This window comes from Aspergillus puulaauensis, chromosome 1 (genome assembly GCF_016861865.1).
Source record: "Aspergillus puulaauensis MK2 DNA, chromosome 1, nearly complete sequence".
NCBI classification, from domain to species: domain Eukaryota; kingdom Fungi; phylum Ascomycota; class Eurotiomycetes; order Eurotiales; family Aspergillaceae; genus Aspergillus; species Aspergillus puulaauensis.
In genome coordinates, this window is record NC_054857.1 from 4,263,340 (window position 1) to 4,285,070 (window position 21,731).

The following is a 21,731-nucleotide window of genomic DNA, read 5'->3' on the forward strand; positions in this document are numbered from 1 at the left end:
AGCAGATGTATACAGGCAGGATCTACATCAGGTCTCCTAGAATAGACCTTTGCCCAAGACAAGGCCACTGACAGTCACTTGTGGCACTTCTGTCGCCATTCCAGAACCTTCCAATAGTCCTCTTTGACTGCCCCGAGACATGGCTTCCATGAGTCTCCTCCAAGCTCTTTGTTCCCTTGCCCGCCACGAAGCTCGTATCCACTATTATTCACCGGGATTTTCTTTCATTTCCACTGTTAAGGTTTACTGATGGTACTTCATCTCCTTTCAAATCTGCCAAGATGAATTTTCATCTACCACGGAACGAGCTTTGAGACATGGAGGGGAAAGGTGGCCGCCGTCCTTTGCCCTCATCGCCGTTTATCCATCAGCAATAACTCTCTCAGCCAAATAAATTCAGAGACAGAGGAGAGTTAGACTACGAAGAGCTGGCAGCACACGAAACAAACAATTTTACTGTCAATAGCTGTTGAATCGTAATCTAATCAAAAAATCCTTCCTTCTCAGCCAGGCTCTGACTGCGATTGCACAGTACTCCACTCTGCACACCAGTCCATTCCTAGTCTCGGGCGCTCTCGATTCATGGTAAAGATGATATCTCTCGTACAAAGGAATCACTCTGATCCAACCATAAAAACTGAAAAAAATAAATCTCCCTGCCATGTAGATGTGTCTAGACAAAGAGCACCCGCCAAGAAGATCGTCTGACACTAAAGTCCGCCCCGAAGACGATTCTGTAGTTCCCGGGCCTGTAAAGAAGTCAGCTCGATCTCATTGTCGAGTTGGGCACTCTACGATCCATGGGTATAGGCTCGGGCGTTTGGATATGGAATTGAAAAGGGGAGGAGTGTCGCCCCTACAAAATGAGAGTTCAAATACATACTTCTTATTTTTCTCATATATTATATATATACATATATATTACACGCAATGTCGTACTTTACACCCGAATCCACGTCTAGCTATAATGTGGGCTGCAAGCCCGCAGCATATGCTGCTGAGGTGTTGGACAGAGCGCAGGTACCCAACATGCTTTAGGGATGGTGGGCTGTTGGCTTGGTCGGTAGGCATTATGGCTTTCCTGCAAGTGAAACATTCCCGGAAGTTAAATATCTGGATCATTCTGACTCTTGAAAAGGAAGTTGAGCTCGCCATTCCTGACGCCAAACTTGAGGCTGCTACGGCTGCTCTTGCATCGGCCAGAATTCCTCAATGCACCGACCCGGCTTGTCCTGAGCTACAAACAGATAAGGAGTCGAGTTTGCACGCATCGAACTATTTGGATCCTGTCACGGGTGAGCATTTCATCAGTCGTGAGGTAGCAGAACGGGTGTGTGCGAAAAACAGGTATCATATAGTTTCCCAGCGGCATTTCCATCTTCAGCACAAGTGGAGCTATTACACGGTCCTCCGGTTATATACCAAATCCAGCATTCTCTGGTGGCTGCCAGAGATCGCCCTCGGACCTGTTGCTGATGAGAGCTTCATACTATCCACTGATCTCGACCTACCACCTGGACGATCGGACAGGGGATCTAGTACGGGCCCATGGACTGAGCTTTACCCAATCAAGTCTCTAAGACCAGCAAAGCTCTACGAGGTACGTAGTTTCCGGCCAACATATATTGCCGGCTTGGGCTTACCGTTATTAGGCCTTGGTATTACTCTGCTGTCTCTACTGGAATAGTGTGGATGAAGTTGACTCATCGTTCGAAGATATGTCCCAGTCTCTGTATGAATCACTTGAAGATCCAGTGTATACAGAAATCAGCGACAACATCAGGCCAGAGTTTAAGCCTGTTTGGGCTGCCATGCACGGGTCCCTGGATCAAGAGAGACGCGAGGCATTGCCCCCAGGAGCTAGTTTTTTCGAGCTCTTGAGATTTCGCAAGCGATTGCTTGCTGCTGAATTGCCCCAGAGCAAAGATATTCCGCCTTTGCCCCGTCTTGCTGCCGACGATAATGTTGTGACGCTGCCGGAAGACCAGGGAAGATCGACTTAGGGCTGCAGCTGATGCGCACCGGGTTTACATTTTGTCCTATCCACTGAAGCTGATGTGAATGATTTTATCCCACATCTGATTGGCGCTGGATTGGGCTATTTTGACTTTTGACTATTTCTTTGCTTTTTCTTGCCGGACTGAGGTAGGACAGCCTTGTTTGATGTGGGCCTTGCTGAGTACCTTTTCAGCCCCGGCGAGAGACATTTCAATTCATCAACCGCCTGAAACTGTTCCATTGCTGTTTAACTTCTGTGAACCTTCCTACTTAAATCCTTTGAAATTGAATTCTTGATTGTTCCTGAGTAACCTGCGGTCTCAACCCCCCTGAGCCAAATATAGACCCATTTCACGCTGGTGAGCTGGCTGCGACCTTCAAACCTGCTATGGTCCTGAGAACAAAGGGCAGAAGGTATAAGAGTCTGCGCTTGTCCGCTACCAATTTCCATCTCATAAAATCCTCTTTTCAACTAATCTTCAAGCTCGCTCCTCTTCCTAGTGTCCCTTGGTTTCGGGAATTCGGCCAGTATGCTAACGATGCCTTCATGGTTCTTCGGGATCAAAGAAAGATGGGGTGGGCATACTGGCCGAATTCCCGAAACCAAGGGACTGCGGTTCTTACTGATTGGAAGGGTTGATCTTCAGAATCTGGAGATGCGTTGTCTGCAACGAGCGGTTTCAAGGGCTGACGTGAGTTAGCTACACTCTCCCAGTCTCGAGCACTTTTTTTGGTTTTTAGATTGGTGTTTCGGTGTTTCGGCGGTTCCGGTGGATTCCTCACCGTGCAGGATCCTGCATGTTCGCTCAGTCTATCTGTCTATATCATACCTCCTGGGGCTTCATCTCATCTGCTGGTTATATTGGAATTGCTCGGATTTGGGACTGCTAGCTCCGAGATCGGCCGGAGATAATCCGGATCAGATAAGAAACCCGAGCCCCACAGCCGAACCGGGGGGATAATGATTACTCCGCCTGTCCATATATACACCGTAGAAACACCCCCAGTGCCGACCATGCTATATCTCAGTTGCAACCATGGCTAGTGCATTCAAAAACATCATCGTTGTCGGGGGTTCGTACGTCGGAAAGTCAACCGCCCAGGAGCTCGCAAGGGTTGTCCCCAAGACACACCGCGTCCTCCTGATCGAGCCCCATAGCCACTTCCACCACCTCTTCGCATTTGTACGAACCACGTCAATACCACTTCTTTTTATCTTTTACACAATCGCTAATGTAATGAACAGCCTCGGTTTGCCATCCTCCCCGGCCACGAACACAAAGCCTTCATTCCATACTCCGGCTTATTTTCCTCGATTTCCACCCCAACAAACCACACTGTCATCCAAGCCCGCGTCCTTTCCGTGCAACCCCACCACGTCAACTTGGATCGTGAATGGAATGGATCTGGCAAAATCCCATTCGAATACCTTGTCGTCGCGACAGGGACGCGCCTGTCCGAGCCAGCGGCCATGAGAGACAACGACAAAGTCTCCTCTGTTGCGTATCTCCAAAACCACCAGGCGGAGATCAAGCGCTCAAAGTCGATCCTGATTGCTGGCGGCGGTGCAGTGGGCGTCCAGATGGCAACGGATATGAAGGAATACTACCCGGAAAAAGAAATCACCGTCGTGCAATCAAGGCCGTATCTCATGCCGCAGTATCACTCCAAGCTGCACGAGCTGATCAAGGAGCGCTTTGACGATTTGGGGATCAAGTGCGTCCCGTCCACCTTCATCTGAACAACTGTTCTATATTTGAACTTGAATACTAACAAATTCATCCAGATTCATCACCGGCTCGCGAATCAAAGTCCCCGAGACCGGATTCCCGTCAACCACCCCATTCCCCGTCCACCTCACAGACGGCACCGCACTCCCCTCCCAATACGACTTTGTCATTCTAGCCACCGGCCAAACACCAAATAACACTCTCATCACTGACCTTCCCACCTCAGGAGAATCCCTCCTTAACCCAGACAACGGCTTCATCCGCATCCGCCCGACAATGCAGTTCCTCGACCAGAAATACCCGCATCTCTTCGCTGTCGGGGATATCGCAGACACAGGGCTGCGCAAGGCCGCGAGACCCGGCGCCGCACAGGCAGCTACTGTGGTGAAGAATGTCCAGGCGATGATTGAAGGCAGGGAGCCCGTTGAGGAGTTTCCGAGGCAGCCGGCGGGTATTCACCTTACCTTGGGATCGGTATGTTTTGCTTCCTTATGCCGCCACCCCCTTCTTGGTGATGAAGCTGGCTAACAAGTGAATATAGAAAGATAATGTTGTCTTCCGCAATCCGAATGAGGCGGAGGGTCAGACGGAGCCAACCATTATAAAGCGGGATGAGTATGTTCTTCGCCTTCTTCTTTTTTTTTCTGAGATTCTATGCTAATTATGTGTTTAGCGGTCGAGACGATATGGGCGTTGAGGGATGGTGGGAGAGACTAGGAGTGAGTGTGAATGATGCGCGACAGTATCATCTGTAGACGATCTACCACAGCCACCATTGTGAATAATCTCGTTTGTATATAGAGTGCGTTTTCTTTTAGATTGAATTAACTCGGATCGATACCCTGATACAACCCTTCCATTCATTTCCTAAATCTTTACAATGCGCGTGCAATAAAACAGCCATTATCAGATCATAGCGCTATACACTGCGTCTGCATCTCCTTTACAGAACGAACAACTTCTCTCAAGAACCAGATAAGCATCTAGGCACCATTAGAATTACGGCAGTGGCAAATACTCAAACGCGGCATTGTCATCGGGATCGGGATGTGTACCACATTCCCGTAATTCCGTAAATCCGTAAATCCGAGTTCGGACATTGGGGAAATAGACTTTATGTATATGCAGTGTATAATTAGAAGAGCTTAATCAGGAAGGTGCAATATGTAAGCGGGTCAACAAAGGCAGGCACGACTGGTGAGTCTGTCGGTAGCTCTTTCCCTGTATAGGGCTACCAAACAGGGAAGGTGCGACTACAGATGAACAGGAAGGTACGGCTTTGACTGTGTAACTAAGAGGAAGGGGCATTGTTCTGACAAGGAAGGTGCAATCAAGATACGTCGGTGGATGCCAGCTTGTTCCTTAATGATAAAGAGGCGCCTCAGACAGTGGGCTTAGCTCCATCATGTTTTATGCTTATTTCAACGTCTGTGGGGCTGTCTCAGCTGCATTGTATGAAATTGTAATATCAGACGAGGGATCAACCTTAATTTCACTACACTTGCAATGGATACCTACACAACCGGCCCATATACAACCCCCAACCTATCAACCTCATCCCCACTCCTCCCCCAAGCCCCAACAACCCCCCAGCCATCCTCCGCCTCATACTCAACACACTCATCCGTCTCCTTGCCCACGCTAACCGAGTTCCCCTGGTCCGTAGTAACGGCAATATAGAAAATCCGGGTGTGGTCGTTATACTTCCCCTGGCAGAGCCGGGTCTTTGTCCAGTACTCATCGTCAGCAAGGGTGAGTTCTTGCGCTGTCCCGCCTGAGCCCCCGTGCGTGATCGTGTCCCCGTTTGACAGGGTGAGCGAGATACTGTCGACGCGGTTTTCGCCGGAGAGCGAGATCGTGCTTGTTTTGAGACCGCTCGTGGTGGGGAGGTTGAGGAGGTCGTTGAACCAGGTGCTTTTTCCGTTCAGCTGGCTGCCTAGTATATCTTATAGGCTTGGAGGGCTTACCCGTGAGGACCACCGTATAGGTCACTTAGCCGGAATGAGTCTGACTTCGTCCAGCTGAAGTCACTGGCTATCGGGTTATGGTCTGAGAGGATGGATCCGTTATTGAGGAACTTCTCATCCTCGTAGGCCCACGATGTCGCCTTTAGAGTTAGGGCTGGACTTCCACGGTAGCTACTGTCCGTCAGAATCGAGAACCGCAATCAGGATAAAGGGAGAAGGGGGAGGGAAATACAAAATCTTATCAACAGTCTCACAAGTCTTCACCGTCGACGGATTCTCACAGATAATAGCATCAATGCCCTCCTCAGGCTGCTTGCCATCCAGAACCAACTCCACCCACGGATTCGCCATATCCTCCTGTGTCTCGAAGACCCGGACATTCTCGCCAGACGATGTATACCGCGCGTTCGTGTCCCCGAAGACAAGAACCGCGTTGCCCAGGGAGTAGTTGGCGATGTAGTCCGCCACCTGCTGCAGGTTTGCGCTGCGGGCTTCTACGTCTTCGTCTTCGGAGCTGCACACCGCATTAGCATTGCCATTGCTATCTGCATAAGTGAAGAAACATACCCAGCATCAGCATGCAAATTATAAAAATCCGCATAAACACCCTCCTCAAAGCGCACCCGCATAACCGTGAACCCCTTCGGCGTGAGACAATCGGCCCCGCTCGCCTCGGAGCAAGTCTCCCACTTGATACGCTCAAAGTCGATCCAGTCATAGTTGGAGAGGGTGTTCAGGCCCGAGCCAAAGGGGACGCCGCCCGAGGTTGCGGTGCGGAAGGCGTGGGTGTCTGTCTCATAGAGGGCAGCGTGGTAGTTGAAGTCCTACATTCATTACTTGTTACATCTTCTATTTGCCATTTTTATGAAAAGAGAGAGAGAGAGAGAGAGAGAGAGAGAGTACCTCCTGGACATGGATAACGTCGTAGCCATACTCAGCGAACCGCTCGCCGATCATCTTGGTGTTCTCGGTCTTATCGCCTGGGACATCATTGCCGTTGATGATTTCGGGGAGGCCGGCGACGTTGAAGGAGAGGACGTTGAATGTGCCGGATGTGGCAGCGAGAGCTGGGCTCAGCAGAGACAGAAGAGCGGTAGATCTCATCTTGCGTGCCTTGTTGTAAAAAGAAAGAATGATGGTCTCGGAAATACAGCCGATCGACAGGGCAGATGCCCATACATATTTATAGTCTGCAGGAGGAATTGACGTGCGGACCGGCCTTGTCTGTGTCGGTGCATTGCTCCGCAGCTAATGGGCTGCTAGGCAGGTTAGTTCCGGTTAGTTTGAAGAGTCGGTGCTAATTTATCCACGCGCCACGTTTGCGGTTGACGATCTTCTATAGGCGGAGATGACGAGATGTTGGTGTCGTAGCCAGCTACAGTAGCCAGTTACACATGGTGGAAGCAGCACAACGAGGATATTAGTGTCAATGAATTAATTAAACTAGACTAGCGGAACAAAACTATATATATCAAACAGGATAACAAGGTATTATTACTACATTACAGCGCCGTGATGGAAATCCGCTTTGCGCCCGCATTACCGGACAGCAGCGCGGACCCGCTCGACTGGCGCAGGTGGTTCTCATGCTTCTCTGCATCGCCCATATCCAGACTGAACCGGCGGGGCTTCTGCCACATGCCCACGTCGTCGCTGGCCGTCGCAACCTCTAGCCGCTCAATCGGCAGCCCGAACTTGGTCGCGACCTGCTGCACGCGCTCCTGCGCGGTCGCCGCGTCGATAGCCGCGCTCTGGCCCTCCTTTGCCAGGCGCATCTGCGCGTGCTGGAGCAGCTCGAGGTGCTGCGTTACTGCGTCGACGGCGCCGCCCTGGGAGTGTTCCTCGCTGTTGAGCAGCTCGGAGAGTGCGGTCTCGTGCAGTGCCGCCGCGCCGAGGTAGTTCCCGGACGCGGTGTACAAGCCAGAGAGCAACTTGTTGATCTCGAGAGTGACGGGATCACAGTTGCCCCAGACCTGTCGGAGGTTGTAGCAGATGTCCTTGCCCAGCTGGGTAGCTGCGTTGACACGCCCGCGGCAGAAACGGGTCTCGACGAGGCGTCGGCCGATCCAGACCACGGCGGACAGGGACCAGGTCTTTTGGATCATGCGGGAGGTCCAGAGTTCGGTGAGAATGGCCTATACAGTTAGCTTACAGTTATACGACTTGGAAGGATGTGACATACCTCAAGGTCTTCAAACATCTCGTGCTCACCAAGAACAGTGATGAGGTCGTTGAGCTCCGCAAACGGCAACTCGGAGAACTCGAGTGGGATTTCTTTGGCATTCTTCATGACGCTCTGGAGGAGCAGCTCGGATTCAACGGCCATTCTCTTGGCTGTTGCCTCGTCCGAGCACTTCGCAGTCTGGTATCCGCTCAAATACAGACAGAGCTTAATAGAAGTGAAGATGGTCTCCGGCGTTCGCAGGCTGTCAGTCAAATGACCCCACGAGTGGAACACGCCCGTGACAATAGCCGCATCGTCAAAGCGGGACGAGTTGCAGAGGTCGCGAACAAGCCCGGTGGTCTCAGTGACGATGTTGATATTGTAGTCCTCGTTGATGCTCTGACGTCGGCACAAGCTGTAGAAGACATGGACGACGTCCTTGGAGCGTGCCGGTCGTGCCACAGACAGGGTGTTGCAGAAGTACTGGTACAGCTGGTCGTCGGTGTTCTTTGCCGCGGTGGTGTGCCTCTGGTGGGCTTGGAGCCGGCTAAGCTTTTCGCCGTTTGCCAATGTTGGCATGAGGTCGTGGCTAAGCAAGCTCTGCTGGAAGTTGCTGTAGATCTGTCCCTCACGAGACAATTCGTCAAGGATCTCGCGCGAGGACTGGCGCTTGCCAAAGACTTCCTCGAACGCAGCAACAAAGACAGCGGGTCGGTGCTCATCCAGTGCCTGGCGGTGGGCAGCTGGTGTCTCCTGGATGACCTTCTGGTGGAGTTCATTGATCAGCGCGTAGCCTTCGTCAATGTATCCGGCTTCCAGGTAGATCTCGGCCAGCTTATGACCACGGTCAACCAAGGTCCCCTGGTTGGCAGTCACACGGATGACCTCGTCAACGTGGTCATTGAGGATCTGAGCGCCTTGCTGACGCGAGGTAGCGGAGCCGCTGTGGGCGTACATCCGAGCAATTTCACGCAGCCACAGCAGTGTAGTAGGAGCCGATAGACCCTGGTGCTGCTTGGACAGCGCGAGCTCCTCCTGGTAGAGTCTGCGCGCCTCGGGAGTCGCGAGATTCTGACGCAGGTACAGCTGTGCCATGCGGTGCTTGATGTCAATGACAAGAGGATCCTTCATCTCTGGCAGCGAACGCGAGGCTTCGGTCTGCGGAACCCAATCATGGGTGTTCAGCACCTGCTGGTACAAGTGAAGAGCCTCGCCCGAGTGACGGTCACTCTCGGAGGAGAGTCCCGCCAACAAGAGAGTAGCATCACGGGTTCGAGGGTGAGTTGGCCCGTACAGTTTGCGGCAGAGCTGCTGGTGTTCCGACGCAAGCTGCTGGCGCTCGGCATATCCAGCCTTGACAGCAGAGTGCGTCAGGACAGCCATGTAACCAGTGTATGTCTTGGGAAGAAGTCCTTCAAGGAGCGCGCGGTCATAGCCATCCTTCTCGTCAAAGCGCACGAGTGTAGGCCACAAGTGGCGGTACACCTCGAGAGCCGACTCCCACTGCTGGTCCTGTTCGTAGAGACTGAGCAGGGCCACAGCAGCACGCACTCCGTTGGACGAGATCTTGCCATCCCGAATGCAAGCACGGTAGATATGGCGGTAGCTGTTTTCGGCTTCGAGACGGCGGTCCAACCGGAGAGCAAGGTCACCCTCGTAGTACCGGCTGTCAAGCGTGTGCTTGTCGCTCTCGCCAAGACGCGAACCAAAGAACTCGCTGACCTGACGAAGCAGAACAAGGGCTTTGTCAAACTGGTAAGTGCTCTCGTAAAAGTCCACCACAGTCTTGACGACAGCGGTGACTGATGGCACTGCGACTTGGTCCGCGGTGATAGCGGCCTTGAAGGCATTGCCATAGACGACGCTGGCGGTAGGGATATCCAAGCGGCGGAAAAGGCAGTAAGCGTGGTCCTGGGCCAGGTTCGCCATCAAAGGAGCTTCCTCCTCAGAGAACTTCGCCTTGGAAGTAGGGTCTTCAAAGGTAGGCCAGGCGTGCTTGAGGACTGCGGTAGCACAGTCATTCCCCTGACGCCATTGCTCATCACGCATGTGCTGACGTGCAAGCTGGTGGCACAGCTGAAGAAGGGGAAGTCGCAGACGCTTTTCTCCGGTTGTTGCGTAGGCGATGCTATCAAGCCATTCGGGAAGCATCTTGCTCTCTTCCAGGGAGAGGTTGCCCATGGCATCAGTGGCATGTCCCTCGGTCGGGATAGCTCCCCTGGTAAGAGTCTGGGCTAGGCCGACTGCATCGGAATGATACTGTTTGTTGGTGGACTTGTAGTACTTCCACAGTTGGATTCCCAAAGCACGATCCATGTCGTAGATTTGCATCTCGCGGGCCTCCACGCGCAGCAGTTGCGCGCGTTCGGCCATCTCTGCAGATCTGACACCACCATCTGCCTCCAGCTCGGCTGACAATTGGCGGAGGAGAATAGCGGCCTCATCAGGGCGACGCTGGCGCTCGAGGAACTTGGAATAGTAGAAAACAACCTTTGTCTTTTGATCCCACGGGGTCCTGTTCTCTCTATCCGGAGTGGATAGGCTCAGCCAGAGTCTAGACAGAACTTCCTCGGCCTTGTTAGGCTTGGAATATTCCTCATACATCTTAGCGAGCGAAAGGGAGTAGGCCACGCGACGGGGATCCGAAACATCCATAGAGCGGACCATAGTCTCGTACTTGGTGCGTGCAAGTTCCAAAGCCAGGTCGTCCGGAGGAGTGATGTTGAAGTTGTTGCTGAGGTATTCAGCAGCGGCCAACGTTTCCGATGAGTAAGGCCCGTACGACTTGACAGTCTGGCCGTAGAACTGCTTGGAAACCGCATACGCTTCGTCGGGTTTGTTTTCCCCGCGGTATGTCCCCACCAGTCGGTCGAGGTACTGCAGGCGTTGGGTGAAGCTAATGTCGGACGAATCCCACCCGTCCAGTGTCATACCGCGGAGCGCGTCTGTCTTGAGGCCAGCTGCACGGCCCGCTCGGCCGGCACCTTCAGGGGTGGCAACGAGAAGCTGCTCAAGGTCGCGAGTGATCTTATCCGTCGGACCCAGGCGGGTGCGGCTGCGGGTCCATGCCTCGTAGAGATGGTCATTAGCCCAGGGTGTCTGAGCGCGGTCTGCAGCGCGAGCACTCAAGATGAGGCCCTGCAAGACAGCCGGCGAGTCAGGGCCGAGGACGTGACGGCGCACTGCCACGGCGAGGCGGTACAGCTCGACGATACTAGATCGGCTGAACTCAGACTCTTTGTTGGTGAGCTCGAGCTGCGCAAACAGAATCGAATCAGGCATGGCCTGCTGGAAAGCCGTTGTGTAGGAGAGTTTATCTCCCGAGGCCATGGTTGATGAGAGCATGTGGGATAGCCAGTAGCGAGCGGCATACTCCAGCAGAACATGGGCATCGAGATAGCGGTCTCGTGCAAGGACAGGCATCTTATCCCAGGAAATAGGAATCTCATCCGTCAGATTCCGGCGGACCCATGACAGAGAGCGGACCAAGAGGTCATGGTGGGCATCCGCGAGGCTGAAAGAAACCTCCTGCTTCATTTGCGACCTTGCCTGGATATGCTCACGGATCAAAGGATGACGGAAAGTGATGAACCCATCGCGCAGTGTAACCAATCGTCGAAGTGGTTCGAAGACTTCACGGTCAAGCTTACCAGACCGAGCGGTAGCCCTGAACGTCTGGGAGTCGACGGCAAGGAGTTGTTCAACCTCTTGAGGGCGAAGCGGACGTTCCGATACCGCAAGCCAAGAAAGGAGGCTACCGGTGCCAGGACGCTGGAGGTTGGTGTTGCGCAGATGGAAATCAATAAGGCCACCCAGGTTGTTCGGGATCTGGTTGACTGCTGAGTTCATATCATTATACGTGGGCTGGGAACGCAATGCCTCAACAGCCAGCTGAGCCCAAATGAAGCAGCCTTGAGAGCGAGTTGCAATGGAGGAGACCAATGATTCCCGCTGGGAGGAGCCCAGCCCAGAGAAAGCGGAGTCATAAGTCACCAAGTCGCGGATGCAAGCGTGCAGATCATGTGCAGTAATAGACGCATCCATCGCGATCTGGTGAGTGGTAGTGGTCTCCTTGATAGGGATCTGTTCTGTAGTCATTGGGCGCGTGAAGACAATAAGCTTAGATGGTGTATCGACGACGGTGTCCTGCAAAAGCTCAAGGAAGGCAGGGACTGTGCTCTTAGCATGCTTTATTTGATCCAGCCCGTCAACAACGATCATGAAGTGCAGGTTGGACTGGGTAGCCGTGCGGACGGCAGCCCACAGAAGGCTCTCAACCTCGGGATCAGGTGCGCCGACTTCAGCCTGGTCGAGGGCATCGCTAATCGCAGTAATGATATCGCTTTGGGTCTTGCGGCTCGTTACGCAACAGTCAAGCATCTGGATCAGGATGCCCTTGAGGACGCTGAGGGTCAGCGTCGTAATCGGGACATCGGAACGGATGACAGTGGGGATCGTATTCCAAATATCATATTCCGAAGACACCTGCAAGCGCTCGATTGCCCATTGGGATAGTGCACTCTTTCCGGAACCGGGGTTTCCACGGATAAGCATCAAGCTTCGTGGGCCAACGGTGAAGGTGGTCAGATGAGGCTCAAACCACGAAAACGACCCTTCAGCAAGCGAGTGGGTCTGGCTTTCGAGGAGCATCTGCAAAGGGCGATCCTGCAGTTCAAGAAACTGGTAAACAGACTCCAGGTCGGCGTATTGGTTCTTGGCGGATTTCGAATTGAGGACAACCCAGGTCCACTTCCGCGTCCGGCGCCAGTGAGTAGTAAAGCGGTTGAAGTAGTAAAAGAACGTATGGTTGGTGGCCTCGATCATGGGTTGCCAGCTCTGAGTGCGCGCAGCTTGTCGGTATTCCGCTGCAATATGTACAGTCAACTGCAGTAGGTGGGCATAGATTTCTGCAACCTCTTGCTGCAGGGCTCTCGAGCTCTGGAACTCGCTCTCCTGCTGGAGCAGGTATGAGATGCCGAGTGTAACGCGACCATAGCGACTGAAGATACTATCGATCATGTCGAGATTGTCGATACCCATCTATTCCCGATTAGCATACACCGTCCAAACTAATATATGTATATATAAACCTTACCTCCAGTAAAAGCAACGTAGTTCCCCAGACCATCTTGGTCGCCTCTTCAGCGCCATCCATGAAGCTAGTGACGGCATCACGCAGAGACGCCACAGCAAAGGCCAACCGAGACGCTCTTCTCAGAGTACTATCAATGCGGCTGCCGTCGGCCGGCATGCGCCTCAATCGCTCGGCGGCAATGGCGTCAAAGAATACATCGACGGTAGGTGATTTCTGCTGGAGCTCTTCAGAGGATATCCCCAGGCGTTTGGGGCATTCGTTGGCAACGGTGTCAACAACACCCCGCAAGATGGGCAGAGATGTTGCGGTGCCGCCGCCGTCGATGGCATCGATCTCCACTCCAGGCATGCTGTACGGTGCCGCAATGTACCCGGACATGCTGTGCGATGGATGGAGGGTGAGGTGGTATAGTGTTTAGTCCTGGGAAAGAAAAGGGGGGGTAATAAGATGCGGAGAATTTCGAAGATAGTTATATCCAGACAACGGTACGGTTGCATGAGTCCAGTTCCCTGAACGCCTGACATCATGAGTCTCTTCTCCGTGGGCTCCTCATTGGAAGAGCCGGCACGTCGAGCACCGTGGGATACGGAGAGACGCTCTTCCTGCTCAACTGGAGGAGAGTTTGGCGTAGTCGTGGTGTCATGGTGATAGTTTGGAAGAGGTGGTAAGTCAATGACATCAACCGAGGAATGCTCCCCTGCGGATCTTGGAGCGGACCCGGAAATCGACACGATTGGAAAGGATGATGAGATACGCGCGCTCGGCCCATGGAACGCCCTTGAATGTAGCTCTCTGATGGGATAGGGCACAGCACTGGGAATTGATGATGATTTCAGTGTGGGGGGAGTCTAGTTTGATGATGAGGAGACATCTGGGTGAGAAGTAGGCGAGAAGACGAGGCGAGTCACGTGGGGTTCGCGCTCCACTGTATACAACCATCATCCATTTCGCAGACTCAGTTCCTTGCTTCAATCATGCAATCATGTTTCCCTTTGCCCTGGATTCTCCGAGGTTCCTATCCAGGACACACGCCACCTGTTGATTACCTTATCGCCTCCCACGCAGGTACAGAGTACACTATCGCGCACCTGCAGGGAAACTTATCCGAGCGGAATAAGCGAATTCTGGATTCGTTATGTTGCCCGATAAAAGCTTTGTCTAGATGGCCTTTATGGATTACATTTACGTTGGTGGCTTGCAGAGATCGTAGTCGTCTTAGTTCCTACGGCGTCAAATCAAATAGCAAGCCCGTTGAAAATCCGCTGAGCAGTACGCAAGTGGGGAATTCAGATATTCCGGGTGCTATGGATAGTAAACGTAGGATTAGGGAGAGCATTATATAATTGTATAGGAATTTGGGGTGGCTGAGATGGCGCCGAGGTTTATATGCTCTCATTGCAGTTGTGTGGGGTTATAAAGCGTATTTTGAAGCTTATTCACATCAACACTGCCCCCGAGCACAATGTCTTATAATGAGATCGTAGAGATAAAATTAAATACAATACAGTCAAACCTATATCATGCTGGCGCTGGGTGTAGTTACTCTAGGTAAGAATATATCTCAGTCCAAAAACTTTTAATTAATAAATTGAATATAATATAATATATACATTTTGATCCATAACACATATCTCCATAATTCATAAAATATACAGCATCTTTAGTGAGTAGTTGAGTTGATGTCGGAAAAACCTCGGCAAATCCTGTCTCTGTGGAACTGTTCTCCGACTCCAGAGGGAAATGGTTGTTCGAACCACCATCGAAATGTTAGGTAATTTACCAGTCCTTGAATCAAGAATGAACTGCCAGTCCGTAGTCAACTATGAATCAATCAAATTGACACAACTTGACATGCTTGCCAAAGCGCGTGGTGCAGTGGTCCGGACCACTTCTGTAAATTGCCTCCGTTCTCGGCAAGGCCGGTGTTGATTTCCAGGAATGGCTATTTCTAGCAGGGGTGGCAAGCAGTAATTTATATTAAAGCGTATTACCCTAGTCCTTTTTCGTTGTTCTCGACTCGAGAGAAGAGGAGACGAGTCAGGGCTGCGGATTGGTGGTCCGTCCGCGGTCCAATCGACCCGACCGACCAACCCCTCATCGTTACCGTAGTGAGTGGGGGGAGCTCGAGCTAGCCCACACCCCGGCTTCATCCAGAGCCCGCATCGAGGTTGTCAAGCGAGATGAACGCATTGTGGTAATTGTAGCTAGTGTGCGAGTTGTCGTGGTAGTCCATGGCCATGAAATCGGGTTCGACGTCCATAGGGTAGTGCTGGTGGTGGTGGTAGTGGTGTGCGGGAGAGCGGATGGTGAAGCCGCCCTGGGGATCAACGGGGAGCCAGTTTGCGGTAAACCGGGTCGAGCCGTCGGGCATTTCCAGCGGGGTGAGACTGGAAGTAGAGGGGGAAGAGGGGGCTTTGCTCTGCGGCGTGACTGTAGTGGTAGCGGCAGCGGCCACATGATCGTAGGATGCAGGCTGGCGGGGGAGCTCCATCGGTGCAAAGTAGCCCGATGGCGCAGAGCTGGTGCCAGCGTTGCTGTCTGGGAGTTGGTAGACCTGTGGGAACTCGATGGCCGGGACATCGTGCTCGTCTGTGTCGCTGGCATTGGAATGGTGACTCGGACTTGCGCTGGGAGAACTGATAGCTGCCTCTGCAACGGGCGACGAGTTAGGGTAGACTCCTGCTGCTGCTGGGGAGTGAGGGTTGGCGCTTGAAGGGATGTTCATGTAGAGTGCGCGTTCAGTCGCCAGTTGCGAGGCGGTGCGAAGGAGGTCGTCGAGTGAGTACGGCGGCGTACCGTGATCCGGTGGTAGATTGTCGAATCTGCTATCCAGACAAAAGCTCGAGTCAGGGCTACTCTTCACCTTGTGCGGACTCCCGTCATACCTTGGTAAGGCCTTATCCGACTGGCTGGTGGGAAACCCGCCTGTCTGGATAGGCGACAACTGCTGGAAAGGCGTCTTTCCCGGCGCAGGGGAAGCAAACTCGTACGCCATCTGGTTGGCATCCACTGGCTGCCACGGGGGCAGATCGAAGCTGTTCATGCCGTAGGGGTTCCTATACCACATCTCCTCGTCACCAGCAACACCGAAGCCGGTGTCTGGATTCATAGGGTCAAAGCCCCAGGGAACATCGCAGGGCATGCTTGTTTCAGTCATTGTGATTTATATTCTTGTTTCCTGTTCGAGCAAACAGTGCAATCGCTGCGATCCAGTCGACAGTGGCAGGTTCAAACACAGCACCTTAGCTCATGAAGATAGCTGCTCGAGCAAAGACAGGAAGCAGACGAGATCGGGTATCCGTTGGATTTAAAGCTGCAGCTTGACTCAGACTCCATGAGGACAGGAAGTGGACAGGCCCAGAGCGGGCAGCTTAAAAGGAGGAGCCGTGCCCATAAATAACAATCAATCGAGCTACTCCATACTCGACTACCCCGTACAGACACAATTGGGAGGAAAGTGCTGAGGAAAGTGCTTCGGTAAATTGAGCACAGGCGATGATTCGACGCCCAAAGCCGGTGCTTGCAGTCTCCCCACACAAGGTCCGTTCGTTCCATTTCCCCTGCACGTTCGTGAAATTGAAGGAGGCCTGCAGACGCGACCGTACGATCGTCGCTCCGGTAGGCAAGGAAGCGGCGTCGCAGATTCAGGCCTTCGATCCTGCCAGCAGGCATTATTGGAATTAACCGAGCCCGTTTCCCCGGATTTCTCACGTGGAGGACAAACCAAGGTGAGGAAAAGGCTGGGTAAATATCGGCTGATAGCTGCTCGGTAAAAAGCGAATTAGCCGACTCGCTGGTCAAGCCACTCGGCTCGGACTGCGCGCTGTCTGGGGAAAGGATGCCTTGCCGACTGGGGGAAAACGTCCGGCCGGATCTTGGTTTCTGGAGTCATCCTGCAGCAGGCCCTGCTTGAAACTGTGGGAAATTGTGGGGACGCATCATGGGGACATCCAGAGGCTTCCCAGACTCAGGACTCGACTGCGCTTGCAGAAACAGTGACAAACAATTACTCCGGACAGGATTATGCGACTCGTACAGCCAGAGCAAGCAGTGTATTTACATGGTAGCTATTCACAATTCATGCAATTAATTAAGCATTGCACGTAATCTCTTGAGCCGTTTCAACTCCGGCTAGGATCGACTATTAAAGGATCAGCCATCACCACAGATACGCTCCGGATGTCCGGAGGGTACCTGACGATAGCCCTCGAAGGGCTCGAATTAAGATTAGTGCACCCCGCAAACGACTCGGTCAAAGGTGGGCTGGAAACCTAAAATCAGAGAGCCAACCCAGTGCCCTTCCTCGTCCACCGATACAGCGCTAGCACGGCCTTGCGCCGGTGGCGGATCTCGCTGTGGTTGACTGGCCTCCCCCGCGCCTGGGCAACGGCACTGCGCATGACCTGTCGGAAATTTCTCTGATATTCTGTGTTCAAGGTCACCACACACGACTCTGTGGCTCGGATCATCACCTCGCATGCATTGAGGATGCCCTCCCCGGCCTCCTTCTGCAGCCGCTCAACGATCAACAGGAGAAGGAAGCTCCCTTGCAGTAACTGGATCCCGAAGAAGTAGGGCATGAAACTAATGTCGGGATCGAAGCGGAGGATTTGGTCGACCGAGTCCGCCGCGTCCAGCGCGTGCGAGATGGTCGATGCAAATGCGGGGGACGAGGTCCAAAAGTCCTTGTCCTCGATCAGGGACACGGGGTCCCACTTGCCCACCAGCAGAATGTGGAGCACGTGCACGAGATACGAAGCATATGAGATTACAGTTTGCGTGTGCCATGCGTAGGCCTGAGAGAGGGATGGCTCGGCTGGGAGTTGGTCGGGTGTTGCGTGCGTGTAAGTGGACGAAAGTGGCGCCTCTGGATCGGACGTCGTCGCGGCGAAGGTTGTGAGACTAGCCTTGTAGATCTCGAGCTGGCGAAGAACTTCGCTTACATGGACATTCCACGCGTCCTTGCCGTTAAGTCGCATGCCAAGCATCGGATGGTTCCTCGCTTGGTTCAGGTCGATGAGTTCCCCGGTAATGGTCATGAGGGGGAGGAAAAAGCCAAAGACGGAATGGTCATGGCAGATGAAGTTGGGGAACAGGCGACGCTTGTTCTTGTCGGCAGAAAGCAGACATTGGGGCCCATCGGGCTTTGGGCTGTTGCTGTGGATGACGCCTGCCTGCCATGATCCCTCATCAAGTGGCAGCAGGAGATCCTCGCTTTCAGCGTCCAGCAGAGCCAGAGGGCGGTTGTAGCAGAGTGCGAGGTGGCGGTCCATAATGTACAGAAGCCACCACGTGCGGCGTCGCTCTTCGCGATGCTCTTCGGTGATGGTATTGCTTTCCTGGCGGTCGCAGACACAGTTCAAACTCGATCGAGTTGGGTTTGAATAGTCAAACACGGGGCCTGGGTCAGCGCCATCCCATCCAGGTAGAGTGTAGCCAAAGGGCGGACTCGATCCCTCAGCGTGTCCTTCGCCATTTGGCATAACCTCGATCTCCTGATTCAGCTTAAGCTCTCTAGCCAGGGTAAATGCAGCATGCCACCATCGCATACTAGCGGCCTTTTGCTCGCTAGATGAGATTATAGAAGCCACATGGATGTAAGTAATGACATCGTCGAGGGATCCCGCAGGTCCGACGAGTCCTCGGTCATCACCTCCTCCTTCAAAAGGGTGATGGACCGTAGTCGGCGGGAGTTCCTGACCAACGCCGGCAAACGCTGGGTCATTTGTGGCGGCCGCAGCAGCTGCTGCAACCGCTGCGGCAGCGCCCCCTTGGTCTTTGAAGGAAACGTGAATCAGAGGTCGTAGTAGCCGGAGTGTAAGAGCGCAGAGGAATTGGCATATTCTCTTCCGCTGGGGCGGGGAAATAGGCAGTGAGAAAGCCCTGTCGTCCAGGGCAGCTACCCAAAGCATACTCGAGAGCAAAGCGGGACTGCTATGCCGCGGCGCATCCTTGCTCAGGAAGGAATCTTTGCGCAGGACGTAGCAATGAATATGATGGCAAACGGGGTGCATGTGCGTGGAAAACGCGCTGGTAAAATACAAGTCGAGCAGATCAAAAACCAGCTTCCGAGGCAATGCCGCCTCGACAAACGGCATCAATGGCTGGAGAACCGGATACTTGAGGGGTCCTGTAGCTGCCGATGGAGCTGTTCCATTTGTCGCCTTTGACCCTTGCGAAGTAGCAGCACTGTAGGCGGCCAAATCGACCCCATTCCACACATCGAACATGCGAGGGAATGGACCCTCGCCAAATCCCGGCCCATTCAGGAACTCATACGAGCCCGGCGATACATGTGTTCCCGCGAGCCATTCCTCGGTCATGTTCTCTCCAGGGTCGGTTCTTTTCGCAGAATGCTGCGGGTCGACCTGCGACCGGCGCTCGTCGACACTCGGTGCGGAGACGGTGGGAGCGTTCGTTGGCGGCGACCGGGGATGGAAAGTGGAGGTCGGGGAGGCATTCTGGAGAGGAGGGAGGACATCAACGTCCGTCACGGCGGCATCCGATGGACGCCCATTCGCAGGCTTCGACGGTGTTGTCTTCTCAGAGCCTTCATCGCCGGGTTTATTCTTGCCCATCTCAGCCAGCTTGGAGCGTGCGATGCGGCCTCGTTTCCGGCGCTCGCGGGTGAATTCACAGTTGATCTCACTGCGGAGGCAGCGCGCGCAGGGGAACTGGCGGTCGCATCGCACGCGCCGGGCATGACAGGAATCGCAGGCTATACGGTTACGCCTCCATCGGCGCTTTTCTGGGGGTGGATCGTCGAGAGCGAGATGCGCCCTGGGCTGGGCGGACCCGTTCCCCTGGTGGGAGGACGCCATGTTAAGGCGGCATTGGCAGGAGGATAACGAGAAGGCTCACAGTAGTGGGCACGAGAAAGAACAGTAGTGAGAAAGAGACAAGACAGCGAAGTCGAACTATGCCAGATAGCGGGATCTCGGACAGTCGAAGGCTAGAAGCACGGGAGAAGTGCGGAAGGAGAAAAAGCAACGCTGCACTCGCTGCAAGTGCCGGCGGGGAACAGTCGGACTGCTTAGTGGACAGGGCTGGGGTCTCCGGCTCTCCGCACTCGGGCAACTACCACTTTTAGCAGTGAAACTAGCTGAACTATATATACTGAATATTGTCAGACTAAATATTCTCAGACATGAACGGTTAGACTAATTAACAAGACATTATCCACTCATCACCTGTATAACAACATTAACTAGCACCTAACAACCGTAAAGACAACGAATGGTATCATCATTCAAATGCACTCAATACTCCGTCTGAATCCCCGAATCTACCTCCTTCAACACCGCAACGATCTCCCCCCAGACCTTTTCCCCTACAGCCCGCTGAGCAGGAGCGGTGACATTCTTCCCAGGACTATCACCTCGTCAGCAAAATTCAACATGCAAAAAAAAAAAAAAAAAAACCTACTCTGCAATCGCCTGATGCTCCAGCCACAGCCCATGAGTCTCGCTCCCCTGGGTAGCTGCGTGCAAAAATGTCTTACTCCCCTCCTCCACCGTCCTCGCAACAACGCTCTGCACCATCCTCAACAGCAACGGCGCCTTCTCCCTTGTCAGAAGATCCGACTTGCAGAACCCGGGCGTCAGACTATTCACAATAACCAGCGGATTCCCACTCTCGTCACGGGGCGCCAATCGAGCCAGTTCCGTCGAGATGAAGATATCCAGCAGCTTCGATACCGCGTATCGCTCCCCGGCACCTCCTATCGTCTGCGACTTCTCCCACTGACTGTGGTCATTCAGAGCTGAAAGAATATGATCCGCAGAGCGCTCCTCAAACTTCACCGTCCGGTGGATATCACTCGCGACAATTGTCAGATGCGGCCGATCCCCCGTCTTCAGCAACAACGGAAGCAACTCCAGACAAAGCAGCGCCGTCGACAGCACATTCACCTGGATCTGCCTCTCCCATCCATCCCCCGTAACCGCCCACTCCATTGACGCAAGCCCCGCATTCATAATCGCGATATCCAGTCTCCCTCCACCAGCGACATGCTCTTTGACTCTGTCCGCAAAGGCCTTGACGCTCGCAAACGACTCCAAATCGACCGGCCATACGAGAACACGACCTGTTTTCCCAGTACTGGATTCGATATCGGCTTTTGCGTCTTCGCCTTTGGAGAGCGTTCGCACGCCCAGGATGACTGTTGCAGCGCCGAGGGCTAGAGCATGTCGAGCGGCTTCCCGGCCCAGACCGGTGTTTGCGCCTGTAATCAGGACTGTCTTGTCCTTGGTTTGGGAGGGATGGGGGAGGGTGAGCTTTGTGCGTAGCAACGCGATGATTCCGCTGATGTCCATGGTAAATGCAATAACTGATTAAGCTGTTTGTATGAGATGTACTGGTGTAGTGGATGTTTTATAGTATGCAGCGGGTAGATCCGGTCACCGACGGGCCAATGTCCTGCCGAGTTTGTTTGGCTGTCATCAGCCTTAGCCCCGGCCACCTTAATTCCGGGCTGTAAGCTTATTTCTCCAGTGAGACTGGTCTTAGTTCCGGTGCTAGATTCATCTCCGTAAGTAGCTTAATGCGTCGTCAGGGCCGGATGGATTCATACTCTGCTTTAGTGGCTGAGCAAGCGTTATGCTGCAGCCGTGCGTTCTTCTGAAAGTAGCCTAATACACCGTGGACCATTTTCACTGGAAGAGCAAAAATAACATTACTCAGACCTAGCTCAAGTACACAGATGGATGGCATCATACTGGGAAGAACATTCCACCTGGTGGGCGCTCTACCGTGCTATCCGGGCCAACCGCCCATCT

The 21,731-nt window shown here is 53.4% G+C and overlaps 7 protein-coding genes across 7 annotated transcripts; 2 read left to right on the top strand and 5 right to left on the bottom strand.

The window, feature by feature from the left end:
• Nucleotides 1–1,072: 1,072 nt before the first annotated feature.
• On the top strand, nt 1,073–2,003 carry APUU_11687S (uncharacterized protein; the record flags this gene model as incomplete). The annotated part of the gene is made up of 2 exons (XM_041697804.1): nt 1,073–1,600; nt 1,653–2,003. 2 exons carry the CDS (start codon nt 1,073–1,075, stop codon nt 2,001–2,003), a joined length of 879 nt encoding a protein of 292 aa, XP_041551053.1.
• Nucleotides 2,004–3,035: 1,032 nt separating this feature from the next.
• Nucleotides 3,036–4,483, top strand: APUU_11688S (NAD(P)/FAD-dependent oxidoreductase; the record flags this gene model as incomplete). Its single annotated transcript, XM_041697805.1, has 5 exons — nt 3,036–3,182; nt 3,245–3,714; nt 3,785–4,202; nt 4,270–4,343; nt 4,402–4,483. The coding sequence occupies 5 exons, from the start codon at nt 3,036–3,038 to the stop codon at nt 4,481–4,483; spliced, it is 1,191 nt and encodes a 396-aa protein (XP_041551054.1).
• Nucleotides 4,484–5,242: 759 nt separating this feature from the next.
• APUU_11689A (endonuclease/exonuclease/phosphatase family protein) lies at nt 5,243–6,799 on the bottom strand (the record flags this gene model as incomplete). The annotated part of the gene is made up of 5 exons (XM_041697806.1): nt 5,243–5,642; nt 5,696–5,866; nt 5,928–6,209; nt 6,263–6,519; nt 6,599–6,799. The coding sequence occupies 5 exons, from the start codon at nt 6,797–6,799 to the stop codon at nt 5,243–5,245; spliced, it is 1,311 nt and encodes a 436-aa protein (XP_041551055.1).
• A 398-nt stretch (nt 6,800–7,197) lies between these two features.
• Nucleotides 7,198–13,332, bottom strand: APUU_11690A (tetratricopeptide repeat protein; the record flags this gene model as incomplete). The annotated part of the gene is made up of 3 exons (XM_041697808.1): nt 7,198–7,830; nt 7,878–12,899; nt 12,955–13,332. The coding sequence occupies 3 exons, from the start codon at nt 13,330–13,332 to the stop codon at nt 7,198–7,200; spliced, it is 6,033 nt and encodes a 2,010-aa protein (XP_041551056.1).
• A 1,768-nt stretch (nt 13,333–15,100) lies between these two features.
• APUU_11691A (uncharacterized protein) lies at nt 15,101–16,111 on the bottom strand (the record flags this gene model as incomplete). The annotated part of the gene is made up of 2 exons (XM_041697809.1): nt 15,101–15,776; nt 15,840–16,111. 2 exons carry the CDS (start codon nt 16,109–16,111, stop codon nt 15,101–15,103), a joined length of 948 nt encoding a protein of 315 aa, XP_041551057.1.
• Nucleotides 16,112–17,231: 1,120 nt separating this feature from the next.
• APUU_11692A (uncharacterized protein) lies at nt 17,232–19,775 on the bottom strand (the record flags this gene model as incomplete). Its single annotated transcript, XM_041697810.1, has 1 exon — nt 17,232–19,775. One exon carries the CDS (start codon nt 19,773–19,775, stop codon nt 17,232–17,234), a length of 2,544 nt encoding a protein of 847 aa, XP_041551058.1.
• A 438-nt stretch (nt 19,776–20,213) lies between these two features.
• On the bottom strand, nt 20,214–21,269 carry APUU_11693A (uncharacterized protein; the record flags this gene model as incomplete). Its single annotated transcript, XM_041697811.1, has 2 exons — nt 20,214–20,325; nt 20,380–21,269. The coding sequence occupies 2 exons, from the start codon at nt 21,267–21,269 to the stop codon at nt 20,214–20,216; spliced, it is 1,002 nt and encodes a 333-aa protein (XP_041551059.1).
• Nucleotides 21,270–21,731: the final 462 nt, after the last annotated feature.